Source organism: Acinonyx jubatus, chromosome E3 (genome assembly GCF_027475565.1).
Source record: "Acinonyx jubatus isolate Ajub_Pintada_27869175 chromosome E3, VMU_Ajub_asm_v1.0, whole genome shotgun sequence".
Lineage (NCBI taxonomy): Eukaryota > Metazoa > Chordata > Mammalia > Carnivora > Felidae > Acinonyx > Acinonyx jubatus.
In genome coordinates, this window is record NC_069398.1 from 17,349,903 (window position 1) to 17,364,439 (window position 14,537).

At 47.7% G+C, this 14,537-nt stretch overlaps 1 protein-coding gene across 1 annotated transcript in view; it reads left to right on the forward strand.

Annotated features, from left to right (window-relative positions):
- Positions 1-14,537, forward strand: part of KATNIP (katanin interacting protein) — a 194,434-nt gene that overhangs the window by 85,039 nt on the left and 94,858 nt on the right. The window contains exon 8 of the mRNA XM_027051144.2: positions 13,660-13,927. Within this exon, the coding sequence (XP_026906945.2) occupies positions 13,660-13,927 (268 nt within the window). The remainder of the gene's footprint in view (positions 1-13,659; positions 13,928-14,537) is intronic.

The window sequence follows — 14,537 nt, forward strand, 5'->3', positions numbered from 1 at the left end:
TCCCCTTTTTCCACATCCTCACCAACATCTGTAGTTTCCTGAGTTGTTAATTTTAGCTATTCTGACAAGTGTGAGGTGGTATCTCATTGCGGTTTTGATTTGTAGTTTCCTGATGAAGAGTGATGTTGGGCATTTTTTCACGTGTTGGTTGGCCATCTGGATGTCTTCTTTGGAAAAGTGTCTATGCATGTTTTTTGCCCATTTCTTCACTGGATTATTTGTTTTTTGGGTGTTGTTTGGTAAGTTCTTTATAGATTTTGGGTACCAACCCTTTATCTGATATGTCATTTGTAAATATCTTCTCCCATTCTGTCGGTTGCCTTTTAGTTTCACTGATCGTTTCCCTAGCTGTGTGGAAGCTTTTTATCTTGATGAGGTCCCAGTAGTTCATTTTTGCTTTTGTTTCCCTTGCCTCTGGAGACATGTCAGGTAAGAAGTTGGTGCAGCCGAGGTCAAAGAGGTTGTTGCCTGTTTTTTCCTCTAGGCTTTCGATGGCTTCCTGTCTTACATCTAGGTCTTTCATCCATTTTGAATTTATTTTTGTGTCTGGTGTAAGAAAGTGGTCCAGGTTCATTTTTCTGTGTCGCTGTTTTGCCAACACTATTTGCTGAAGAGATTATCTTTTTTCCATTGAATATTCTTTCCTGCTTTGTCGTAGATTAGGCCATACATTTGTGTATCCATTTCTGGGTTCTCTATTCTGTTCCACTGATCTGTGAGTCTGTTCTTGTGCCAGTACCATACTGTCTTGATGATTACAGCTTTGGGATGTAGCTTGAAGTCTGGAGTTATGATGCCTCCAGCTTTGTTTTTCTTTTTCAACATTACTTTGACTATTTGGGGGTCTTTTCTGGTTCCATACAAATTTTGGGATTGTTGGTTCTAGCTCTGTGAAGAATGCTGGTGTTACTTTGACAGGGATTGCATTGAATATGTAGATTGCTTTGAATTAGTATCGACATTTTAACAATATTTGTTCTTCCAATCCGTGAGCATGGAATGTTTTTCTATTTCTCCCTTGCTGCTTTTTTTTTTTTTTAATTTTTTTTTCAACGTTTATTTATTTTTTTTGGGACAGAGAGAGACAGAGCATGAATGGGGGAGGGGCAGAGAGAGAGGGAGACACAGAATCGGAAACAGGCTCCAGGCTCTGAGCCATCAGCCCAGAGCCTGACGCGGGGCTCGAACTCACGGACCGCGAGATCGTGACCTGGCTGAAGTCGGACGCTTAACCGACTGCGCCACCCAGGCGCCCCTCCCTTGCTGCTTTTAAAGTTATCTCATTATCACTACTTTTTGCTACTTTAATTACTGCATGTCTTGAGGTGAACCTCTTTGGGTTGATTTTGTTGGGGGCTCTCTGTGCCTCCCCAGTTTTCATCAATTATTTCTTCAAATAAATTTTCTCTCTTCTCCTTCTGGGATCCCCATATTGTGACTGTTATTAGGCTTGATGGTGTTGCTGAGTTCCCTTAATCTACTGTCATTTTTTATTATTATTCTTTTCTCTCTCTCCTGTTCACCTCGATTGCTTTCCGTGACTCTGTCCTCTAGTTTGCTAATCCATTCTTCTCCTTCTTCTAGTCTAATGTTTATTCCCTCTAGTGTGTTTCTCATTTCAGTTATTGAGTTCTTCACCTCTGATTCGTTCATTTGTGCTTCCTATTTCTTTGTTGAGTCTCAGTGAAGTCCCCCCACTCTTAAGTCCGGTGAGTATCTTTTGAACCGTTATATGAAATTCTGTACCAGGCAGGCTACTTCTCTCTGTTCCATTTATGTCTCTTGCTGTGACTTTGTCCCATTCTTTCATTTGGGAATATTCCTCTGCTTCCTCATTTTGTCTCTCTGTGTCTGTTTCTGCATGTTACAAAACTCAGCTATATCTCTTGCTCTTGAAAGTAGTGGCCTTTTGAAGAAGAGGTCCTACAGTGACCCCTCAGCTCAGTGTCCCCGGTTTTCTGGAACCTGGTGCTTCAGGGGTGTCTCCTATGTGTTACATGCCCCCTGCTGTTGTGGCCGAGCCACTGTTCCCTTCAGTCCAGTTATCTTCAGTGGCTCTCTTTGCCTGTTTAGGGCAGGGTTTGTTCCCTGTGTTGTTAGTAGGCCAGCGTGGGGCTACCTGGGGCTTGGGTTGAGTCAGACCAGGCATTTGCCAGAGATGCAGTAGCACTGAACTGCAGGATGCTTTCCCTGTGTCATCCCCTAAGACGCTTTTGTTGGTGGCAGGGCCTGCGGTCAGACCGGATATCTGCCCCCAGTCCGCTGCCGAGTCTGCAGTTGGAGTGGTGTATGTGGTTATCTCCCCCCTGCCCCCGGGGCAGGAGTCACTTTTAGTGCCACTAGCACCTCGTGGGGCTGTTTACACACTACCGGGCTGGTGGCAACACTTTGGACGGGTTCCGGCCAAGGGCATATTGAAGGGGGCGTGTCCACAGGAGAACGTTGGGGCCAGCACACTGTTAGCAAGCTAGGTGGGAATTGTTGGCACTGTGCCCTTCCCACAGGCATCCACAGGTCCAGGCTGGGGTCATGGGAGGGAAATGGCACTGGCCATCTCCTTTATTCCTGGAGAAGCCTCCTAAAGGTCCCTGCCCCTCCAGCCCACACTCTGAGATGAATAAACAAGTCTCCCTCGTGTACACCCCAGGCGTTTTTCAAACTGCTGCTTCTGCCCTGTATCTCCACAGGCATGTTTGTTGTGCTGTCTCTTTAAGGGCAGGAACTCAGTTGCCTCTCGCCTTCTTGGTTCTCCCAGAGCTGAGCCACTGATCTTTAAAGTTCCAGGTGATTAAGTCTCACCAATTATAAGAACCCACAAGGTTTGGCCCCTCTGGTTTTCAAAGCCAGATGCTATGGGGACTCATCTTTCCCGTGCAGGTTCCCCACGCTTGGGGTGCCTGGTGCGAGGGTCTGTTTCTCTCCCTTCTCTGCACCTACAGCATCCCTCCCTCGGTCCCTCTCATGGACAGTCCTGTGGGTGCGTTTAGCTCCTGACTGTCTCTGTTCTTCCTTCTTTCTTCGACGTGGCCTCTTCTCTGTATTTAGCCGCCTGTTCTGCCAGTCTTTGGGTCATTTTTTTCTGGGTTATTTACACCGATGCAGGTGTTATCTAGTTGTATGTGTGAGACGAAGTGAGCTTAAAGCCCTCCTACTCTGCCATCCTCCCTGGAAGTCCTGTTCTGTTTTGAATTAGAAAAATTTTCTTCTGAGCACACACTCTCCCATCTGCCCTGGTCCCCACCGCTCCCTAATGTGTGACACTCACCCTCCCATTGCCATTTTATGCTACATTACATCATCTGAAGACGTTGGAGCTTGTGACTCCTTTTCACAGAGCCAAAAGGAGATAGTGGCTGAGAGTCAGTAAGCCTTGAGAGGGTATTTTGGGCTTTCCATAAACTTTGGGGCCTTGGCCAGGTCTCACTCCTTCAGGACCCCCTTTCCTCTCAGTCACCAAGAAGGGGTGGATTAGATATTTCCTGTGCCTGTCAGCTCTGAAATTGTAAAGACTTGATGGAGTTTATAGGAAAACTCTGTTCCTGCTGACAATATCCATAGGAGTCGAGGTTACATAATGTTCATCGAGTGTCCACTCACCCCACGGACTCTTTCTGTAGGTAGTAAGAAAGTTACATATTCAGGGCTTGCAACACCCTTCCCTCACCCCAGATCTAAGCTTCATGATGGCAGAGATGTGCATCGTCTCTGCCTGCAGGATCTCTGGTCCCTAGAAAAGCGCCTGGCATAGAGTCCGTTTGCAAATAAATCTTCATTAAGCCAGTGAATTGAATCATTGGCTGATGTGGTCAGTGAACGAGGGGCTGGTATAGATATTGATTAGGCACCCCGGCCAGCCCACACAAGCTGAGTTCAGTCATCACGTCCCGGTGACAGTATTTTCCAAACTATGAGTCAGAGTTTGGAGTCTAACACATAAGCTGACAAGACTCTTTGCTGCTTGTGGTAGAAAAATCAGCGTGGGGGATGGAGTTTGGATCCTGAAATACTGGGATAGCTGGCACATGGTGCCAACTGAAATGAGTATTTTAAATGACAGGAGTGAGGCAGGCAAGTAACAAGCACCGCCCTTGGCCTGGGTGTCCGGGCACGGCAGGGAGCGGTGGGGATATATTGACACAGCTGGGCAGTCGTGTGGACACAAGGGCCCAGGGGTACCGGGCTTTCCAGTTTTTTTTTTTTTTTTTTTAACGTTTATTTATTTTTGAGACAGAGAGAGACAGAGCATGAACAGGGGAGGGTCAGAGAGAGAGGGAGACACAGAATCCGAAACAGACTCCAGGCTCTGAGCTGTCAGCACAGAGCCCGACACGGGGCTTGAGCTCACAGACCGTGAGATCATGACCTGAGCCGAAGTCGGATGCTTAACCGACTGAGCCACCCAGGCGCCCCTGGGCTTTCCAGTTTTAAGAGAAGCCAGGTGTCTGGGTTTCTTGGCGTTCAGCTTCTCCCCGCTTTGTTTTTGCTTTTTTTTAATGTTGATGACAGGTTCGTTATTTTCTATCGAGCAAACGGAATGTATGGCTGGTTTGGCCTGAGACCGCCAGCTTGCAACTTCCGGTTTGGATAGCTTCGTCTGTTCCTGATGACAGGAAGCGGAGCCCTTTCTCCTTTCTCAGTGGCACTTGAGTTAGCCTCTCTGGTATTCAGAGCCATCAGGGGGCGAGGTTCCCTTGAATGCACCCAGAGATGCCCATCTAGACAGCTCAGGCCAAAGGACAGCCTGGCCGATGGCATCAGGCAGGGTCCCGGGCAGGAGGGTCAGACGGCACAAGGCCAGCGGTGCAGGAGTGATTCATGTGGAATGATGCTGAACAGGCACCAAAGGCCCACGAAATGCGGGTCCAGAAGTGCGAGATGTAGTGATTCTTTTACCCAAGAGAGCATTTCTGTACGTGATGACACCGGATGGTATCCGAGTTACTAAAGCATCGTTTTCAGTCTCAATGAAAGGAAAGAATAACCGACCTCTGCATCGCTTTTGGAATAAATGACGTCATTCATTTCTTGCATTTGTAGCCTACTTAGGATTTCTTAGGTATTTTTACATTATTTCGTATTATTTAACATAACACCTAACATATGAGTGCCTTCTCATTAGAAAAGATTCAGACAATTCAGAACGTGTAAAATATGAAAGGCTCTCTCCACCTCCCCAGCCAAACTGTGCCCGGCTTTTGTTTTTTGAGCCTGTATACTTTATTACATCATTTATTTATTCATTCACTCATTCACTTATTGGCCTCTATTTCAGTTCGTTTCTACTTTCATTTGATCCTTTACCTAAATGTTTTGCTTTAATTTATTGCTTTGGTTCTCTCCCCACCTCCACGTTATAACTTCGGTTTGTTAAGTTAAATGTTTAATTCGTTTAATTTCCATCTTGTTTTCTAACATAACAATTTTAAGTCTATACATTTTCCTCCGAGCACTGCTTTGTCCTTGTCCTACAAATTTTGCTATGTATGGGCGCCTGGGTGGCTTGGTCGGTTAAGCGTCCGTCTTCGGCTCAGGTCATGATCTCACGGTCCATGAGTTCGAGCCCCGTGTTGGGCTCTGTTCTGACAGCTCAGAGCCTGGAGCCTGTTTCAGATTCTGTGTCTCCCTCTCTCTCTGTCCCTCCCCTGTTCATGCTCTGTCTCTCTCTGTCTCAAAAATAAATAAACGTTAAAAAAAAAATTTCAAATTTTGCTATGTGTATAATGTCTTCATTGTTCTTTCTTTCTTTCTTTCTTTCTTTCTTTCTTTCTTTCTTTCTTTCTTTCTTTCTATTTATTTATTTTTGAGAGACAGATAGAGACAGAGCACAAGCAGGGGAGGAACAGAGAGAGGGGGAGACACAGGATCCGAAGCCGGCTCCAGGCTCGGAGCTGTCAGAGGGGCTCGAACTCACGAACCGTGAGATCATGACCTCAGCCGAAATGGAGTCAGACGCTTAACCGACTGAGCCACCCAGGCGCCCCTTCCTTGTCATTTATCTCTAACTGGTTTGTGATTGGGGGTGGAGAGGGTTCCTCAACATTTCTAGGTGGCTGGCAGCATTGTTTGTTACTTTGTCTCTATCCCCTCATCCCTGCGCAGTTTCCTACAACCAGCCCCTGCTCTGGGCAGGCCCCAGTGAGGCACACTGATGCCTAGAGGTTTGCCAAGTGCCTCACAGCCAAGGAAACAGGCAGGCAGCCTCCAGTGCCCTTCTGCCTCCACGGCCCCTGCCCTTTCCCTTACGTCACCACTCCCTAAGGCAAGGATAGATTTATTTCTTCATAATGATAGATGTTTGAGACTGAACTCCAAGGCGCTTCATAAATAAATTTAGCTTTGAATGAAAATTAGTAAAAGACAATCCAAGGTTCAATGGGACAGTAAGAAAGTACCAAAAACTAAACACCACACGGGTATTTGGAGCATATAATATGTGACTCAGATTTTCCTTGCCATAGTTTCGCCAGAATTGGTGTAGGGGAAGGTGATTTTAAAAATACACGGTGTGGACCCTAAAGTTAGGGCTCAGGTCACTTTATTCTGGAAAGCTTGTGATCCAAGAGCCACCAGGTTTGAGGCGTGGGCTGGCAAGCCCCAGGTTTGGCCTCTCGAAGCCTGTTGCACTTGTAATGTCTTCTAAAATGGCTGTTTTTGTTGCCAGATTAGAAATTCCATGAGAACAGATACTCTGTCCACCTGGTTCATCCCTCCATCCCTAATATTTAGCAGTCAGACGCACTTATTGGGATAAGCGTACTCAACAATAAATATTCGTCGAATAAACGAGTGAGTGAAAAGAAAAACAAATGAGTCGATTAACCCCTTGAGGCGGGGTAAAAACCCTTTCTGGGCCAGGCAGATGAATATAAATGTGCAACATGGTTCGTATAAGGCAGTAGGCGTGAGTGGGAATTATTACAACTAACTGTGTGGGCCAGACTTCGAGCGTTCCAGATCCCAATTTTATAACTCTGCCAACCAAGTGAGAGACACTTGGGGGGTGGTGGGGCAGGGGGACCGGCTGCAGGTCAGTGACCTCCACCCCAGAGTCTGTTGCTTCTCCTCGAAAACCGTCAGCGTATCTGTTGCGGCTTCATGATCTAAATGTCCGATCTTCTCGTAGGCAAAGTCAGTAGGGTCTGAGACACAAAGGTGAGCATGCTGTCATCTCAATTTGAAATTTTCTGGAAAAGCAAGACCTCTGGAAAAGCAATCACGGAGCACTGATTCATAGCTATTATCTCATTGCCACCCTTTAGCAACCTTGTCAGTTCGCCAGGCCACATTTTCCCACATTAGCAGGGTGGGGGTGGGGGGTGCTTTTGGCCCAGAGTCTTGCCGGGGACACAGGGTGGCTGGAGTCAGGCCCAGAACCCCCGGCCCAGAACCTAGACCCAGCCGTTCCCTTTTCTGAGTGTCGTAAGAGGTTTAATGCTTCATCCATGAGCACTTAGCACGCACTTCAGCACGTTTAGTGGCCTCAAGGCAGCTTTGTGTCAAAAGCTCTTACAGGCGGCTGTCATCAGTTCCATGCAAACCAGGGGACAGCCACTGAGCACCTCGCTTTCATCCTGCTCGAGGGACCACTTGCTTCCGACGCGTTGGTACCGGGCAGGGAATAAACACGGGCACGTGGTGAAGAGCCCAGACTTTGGAGTCAAGACGGTCATTCATCCAAACGGGCCCTGCCATTGCTGGCTGCGTGACCTCGCCCTGGTACTTAGATAGGTGCCCTGAGCCTATAAGATAAGGGCATCCACCGGGATGGTGAGAGGCAGCAATGAGACAAGGTGCGTAGAGAGGTTAGCTTGGTGGCCCGTATGTAACAAAAGCTTCGCAATTGGTAGCCGCTACGGCTGTTGATGTTACAGTTATTGTCACTATTACGGCAAACATTTCATGTGTTGTGGCGCCCGGGTTCCCTCTCTTCCTAGCCCAGCAGAAGGAGGCAGATCAGGCACGTGAGGCACTAATCCACTGACCGTCAAACCCCTGCCACGTTTTACCTGGTGGTCCGCTGTCTCTTCCTTCCTCCGCCTCGCCCCTGGCTCTCCAGAGAGGAGGAGACCGATTTGTTCTCCACCCGTGGTGTTTACCGCCTGGCCTCTGTACAGAGGGCTTTCTGTCGCAAGGGTGTGAACTTAACATTTTCAACAGCAAACGCTGAGGGGTGCCTGGGTGGCTCAGTCAGTCAAGAGTCCGACCCTGTTTCGGCTCAGGGTTTGTGAGTTCGAGCCCCAGGTCGCGCTCTGTGCTGGCAACATGGAGCCTGCTTGGGATTCTCTCTCTGTGCCTCTCTCTCTCTCTCTGCCCCTCCCACTCCGCCCCTCCCCTGCTCTCTCCTCTCTGGCTCTCTCTCTCCCAAAAATAAATAAATAAAAACTTACAAAAACTTTTCAACACTGAACGCCGAAATCACAAGATCGTAAAGCAAAGCTCTACAGTTAGTGTTCACAGAGAAATTTCTGGATGACAGCTTCAAAGCAACCAGTAGATCCCCCTGCGTGGTATGCGTTTGAAGTATGGGCAGGTTGGCTTTCAAAGCGACCAGTTCAAGGTCTTCATCTTTCCAGATGGAAAGGTTTTGAACGGCTTTTCCCCGGGAGAGTATTGCTAGTTACTCTGTCTCCCCTTTGCCCTGGAACAGATGGTTTTAAATCACGTGGGCATCATAAGAGCATAGGTTCCTAAAGTTTGCTCATCCAGTGTGAGCAAGTGTGTTATTTTCCTTTGTGAAGAAGATACCAGCTGTGCAGAATCTAGGCTTCTTTTTCATATGTATTTTGTAAATACAATTTATGGCGTTGAAAGTTGCACTAATTTAACAAAAGCAAAAACCAAATTGAAATGGGAGGAATTATTGAATTCAAATTTATTTTTTTTTTTTTAGTGTTTATTTATTCTTGAGAGAGAGAGAGTGAGTATGCTATGCATGAGCAGGGGAGGGGCAAAGAGAGAGAGAGACAGAGAGACAGAGGATCCAAAGCAGGGTCTGTGCCAACAGCAGGGAGCCCAACGTGGGGACTGAACTCACAAACCGTGAGATCATGACCTGAGTTGAAGTCGAACACTTAACCAACTGAGCCACGCAGGCAGCCCAAAATTCAAATTTCTTGATCACAAGAGGTTTTTAAAAATATCTCATCAGGGGGCACCTGGGTGGCTCAGTCGGTTAAGCATCTGACTCTTGATGTCGGCTCACGTCACGATCTCATGGTTCGTGAGTTCAAGCCCTGCATCAGGTTTTGCGCTGACGGTGTGGAGCTTGCTTGGGATTCTCTCTCTTCCTGTCTTCCTGCCTCTCCCTCTCTTTCTCTCAAAATAAATAAACATTTTTTAAAAATTTAAAAATATTTCATCGGTTTAAAAATTACGAAAAAAGATATTTACAGGTTAGAGTTGCCATTTTTAAAAACTCCGTGTTTCCATTTAAGATGGATTTGAAGGGGCACCCGGGTGGCTTAGTTGGTTAAGCGCCAGACTTCAGCTCAGGTCATGATCTCACGGTTCGTGGGTTTGAGCCCCGTGTCGGGCTCTGTGCTGACAGCTCAGGGCCTGGAGCTGGCTTCAGATTCTGTGTCTCCCTCTCTCTCTGTCCCCCTATCCGCGCCCCTCCCCCCGCTCGTGCTCTGTCTCTCTCAGTCTCTCAAAAATAAATAAACATTAAAAAAATTAAAAAAAAAAAAAGATGGATTTGAAATGACTGGCTGGGAAATGAGGTCGGGGGTCCGCCCACACTGCCTGCTGTCTTCTGGCTTTTGTTAGCTAAGCTAAGGCCTTAGGTTTAGAGCATTGCATTCTGGTCCATGACCCAAGTGTGCGTAATTGTCTAGTATTTATTTGGTCTCTAAATGGCTTCCGTGTTTACCGTCAGATGTTTTACCACAGATTCTCCAACTCCGTGTTCTTTATTTTGATTTCACCGTGCATTGTTTGGATTTTGTTCTGGGAGGTTTGTTGTTGTTGTTTTTTTTTTCCTGAGAGAGGCTCAGGAGTGCTATATTCCCTGAGTTTCTTCCTGTTAGAATTGGTGGCCTGCTTTTCTTTCTTTCTTTCTTTCTTTCTTTCTTTCTTTCTTTCTTTCTTTCTTTCTTTCTTTCTTTCCTTCCTTCCTTCCTTCCTTCCTTCCTTCCTTCCTTCCTTCCTCCCTTTTTTCTTTATTTATGAGAGACAGAGAGAGAGAGAGAGAGAGCACCCGATAAGGGAGAGGGGCAGAGGGAGAGAGACAGAATCCTAAGCAGGCTTCCTGCTCAGTGCCGAGCCCGACGCGGGCTCAGTCCCATGACTGATCAAAATCAAGAATCAGACGCTCAACTGACTGAGCCACCCAGGCGCCCTGGTGGCCTGTTGTTTTGAAATCTGGTCCATTTGACCGGATGCACTAAGTCAGGTAGACACTGGTCTGTCATGTTCCGGAGTTAGGCGCTGCTGCTTTGTGAGTCACTCTTTGGAGGGGACAAGATTTGGTCCGGGATGGAGAGCAGCTCCTTTTCGGACAACTGGCTGTCCAGGGTCCTCTACCCCACTCTCTCTACCACTCCTGTGGGGAATTTACCTATTTGCCAGAGTGACAGACGGGATTTAAACATAAATATAAATATATCATTTTCTCCTAATTACAAAGTTGGAAACGTGCTTATAATAAAAAAAAAAAAAATTGATGGGGCGCCTGGGTGGCTCAGTCGGTTAAGCGTACGACTTCAGCTCAGGTCACGATCTCGCGGTCTGTGAGTTCGAGCCCCGCGTCGGGCTCTGGGCTGATGGCTCGGAGCCTGGAGCCTGCTTCCGATTCTGTGTCTCCCTCTCTTTCTGCCCCTCCCCCGTTCATGCTCTGTCTCTCTCTGTCTCAAAAATAAATAAACGTCAAAAAAAAAAATTTTTTTTTTTTAAAAATTGAAAATAAGTAGGGGCTCCTGGGTGGCTTAGTCGGTTGAGCATCCAACTCTTGATTTCAGTTCAGGTCGTGATCTCATGGTCATGGGTTTGAGCCCCTGTGTTGGGCTCTGTGCTAAGCGTGGAGCCTGCTTGGGATTCTCTCTCTCCCTCTCTCTCTGCCCCTCCCCTGTTCAGACTGTCTCTCTCAAAAATAAATAAATAAACATTAAAAAAAAAGTAAAACAAAATGGAGAAGAAAGTTCCCATAATGCCACCCCCAGAGAGAACACTGTTAGTAATTTGGTGACTATTTTTCCAGACTTTTTTATGATTTTTTTTTTAATTTTTGAGAGAGAGAGACAGAGCGTGAACAGAGGAAGGGGCAGAGAGAGAGAGAGGGAGACACAGAATCCAAAACAGGCTCCAGGCTCCGAGCTGTCGGCCCAGAGCCTGACGCGGGGCTCGAACTCACAAACCGCGAGATCGTGACCTGAGCCGAGGTCGGGCGCTCAACCGACGGAGCCACCCAGGCGCCCCTGTTTTTCCAGACTGTTTGTAGGCATATTTGCACACATGCACAGAAACGATTTTTTTCAATTGGACGTATCCTACGTGTGCATCTTTTGACATGCTTGGTTTTGCTTAAACGTATGTCTTCCTATCTTTCTGAGTAAGGGCGCGAGAGCTACCTCGTTTTCTGTGGTGGCTGCTCAAGGCTCCGTTGGTGCCACTCGACGCCACTACCTCTTCTTGTTGCACATTGAGATCCTTCTCTATTGTCAAGGATCCCTCAAGGTCATTCTCTATTATCAAGGATCCCTCCATGACCTTCGTATATTAGGACTGAGGGATAATTCTCAGAGAGATTTGGTCAAAGGGTGTATATACCCTGTTCATTTCTAGCCCATCGTTTGTCATCTCTGCCTCCAAAACGCATCTCCAAATGCACCTGCTGTCCCCACCTCCGCAGCCACCTCCGTCTTCCCCCACTGCTGCTGTACCTGTGTGCCCTGTTTCCATCCTGGCTCCACCTCTCAAATTCCACTCGGTACCCAAGAGCCATAGTGATCTGGTTTTTTTTTTTTTTAATTTTATTTATTTTTATTTGAGAGAGAGAGAACACGAGCAGGGGAGGCGCAGAGAGAGAGAGAGGGAGAAAGCGAATCCCAAGCAGGCTCCACACTGTCAGCACAGAGCCTCATGCTTCCTGACCGTAGAATTTGGAGAGTGGGAAGCCTTCTTGTATTGCATCCTTCCTCTCTTCCGTTTGGTACCGGCTGCCAGTGTTTGCACTGGTATGCCATTCTCAAAAACCATATGGTCTCTGTACGTCTCTAGGGTTCCCTCCATTAGACAAGAGGTTGCTTCACAGATCTTTCCTGGAGAATTTCCCTCTATTCCTGGCTTCTGCTGAGATGTCTCCAAGGATCCATGAGTCCCATGTCTCGAGAGAACCCTCAGCATGATTGAATACCCCAAACTTTGGATCCTTTTCCAGTAACTAGCAAAAGGTTGTCCAGCCATGCTCAGGCTTCTCTCCCGAGCGTGTTTTTCTGACCGTGAATCTCCTCATTTTAGCATCCTTTGCAACCTAGATAGGCTGAGAGTTGCCCACATCATCAAATCTCAGTTCCACGCACCGCTTCTCACGTAGCCGTAGACACAGTTCGGCTAAGATGCTGCCGCTAGGTCATGGGACTCCCCCTCCCCTAGTTTCCATAACATGCTCCTTATTTCCTGAGTCCCCACAAGCAGCACATTTGGTGCCCATCATATTTCTACTGTCGGGTCTTTTTACAGTGGTTTATCTAAGATGGTCAAAGTATTCTAGTGCATCTCCACTCTTCACGAGCTATCACTGACTCACAGGGTCCTGGGGTTATTAGGACGTGGACATCTTTGAGGAGTCGTCACTCGGCACATCACAGCCACTAGTAAGTTTTACTGGCCAATCACACATATACGGCAAGCATACTGATTGCTTCTCGTTTTCTCAGAGCTATGTTCGATAACACGAGCTATGCCGGTAGTATAGCTGGGCTGACCAGACCCACCGGTTTGCCCAGAGAGTCGAGTTTAAAATTTTTGTCCCAGGGTAAGCCCTTTATCCCTTTCAGAAGGATCCTGGTCGGTGATCCATTTCCTGGTCTCTCCAAGTGTAGATCTTCATGTTTGGCCTTTCGTCTGTAAGTCTACCGCCTCACGGAGACGAGACACAGGTTGAAAAAAAAAAAAAAAGGCCAACCGAGTGCTAAATCTTATGACGTCTTAGGTGCTTCTAAACATCCTTCAGTACATAGGATAGCCCCCCCACAACTCTCTGCCAGACACTTTACTGTCTGGAATTTCAGGATCATTTGGAGGCCTTTGGGATTTCATATTCAAAGTGTGGTCCCTGGACCAGCAGCATTAACATCACCTCATTAGAAGCGCATCTTCTCGGGCCTCATCCAGGACGCTGATGTGGGGGGAGGTGGGACCCCAGTCTGTTTACAGGAGCCCCAAACCAAAACACTTGTGACGCACACCCGCGCACACACACGTACACTCTTAGTGACATCCCAGGCGTGTGACCACAATTCATACTGTAATAACCGCCCTGCTGGAGAGTGACTTGTTTGTCCCTTTCATATCTTCCGAGCGATGACAACACGTGTGTCAAGATGATTTTGGTAAATGTTCGTTTGCTGGGAATAGTCCCTCAGTTCTAATGATCCATTTTCAGATGAGTTCTTCTCAAAGTAACATATTTCATTTTTTGCCTCTCTTCTTGACTTTTGGCAGGAGCTAAGAAAAAGCCTGGAACTTAGTGTAAATCTACAAAGGAAACAAAAAGATTGTTCCAGCGATGAGTATGACTCTATCGAAGAAGATGTGCTCTCGGAGCCAGAGCCCGAAGAGCAGGTGCTGGGGGGCCACCGCAGAGATGACCCCGCCCCTTCCAGTGGGGACGCGGTGCAGAAGGACGTTCCCAAGGACCAGGAGATGGAAGGACGCCCTCCCCGGGGCCCAGACCCCCTCGTGGTGCTGGAATTTAACCCAGCTTCCAAAAGTGAGCTCTGCCTTATGTGGCATTTCTTTGCCTTTCGTGGCTCTGAGCCTAAGAGCAGGACTTGTATTTCCAGCAGGGCTTCAGGAGTTCGGTCTTGGGCAGACCGTCTCGCAGGCCAGGGAGGTATGTCCATCTGGTCTGTCTGCTGATCGCGAGACACACAGGCTCCGAGAGGCCTACAGATGACCCTGAAATCCCAAACGGCAGGTGTCTGGCAGCTCGTTTGGGGGGACTAACCTGTGCATTGTAGGAAGTATAACAGGGTCCGCATGCCAACTGGCTAATGCATACTGGCTTCAGCAAAAGGGACTAGATTGGCTTGGTGAACGGAGGAGACCAGGGCTGTCATGGGACTCTTGGCCCCTTCTCCCCACCCCCCCCCTCTCTCCTCCACTTCCTCCCTCTCGTCTCTGCCTTCATTTGTCCTGGGACCCTTCTGAGGTGGGCTCTCCACATAACTGACACAGAATTGAGACACTGGCTTTATGCCTCCCTCAGAAAATGGATTTTTCTTCCCAAAAGCTCCAGTGCAGGTCCCAGGCCTGGCTCTTGAACCCACATCGGGTCACATCTCTGAACTAGTCACTGTGGCTCTGATGGACCAGGTCCA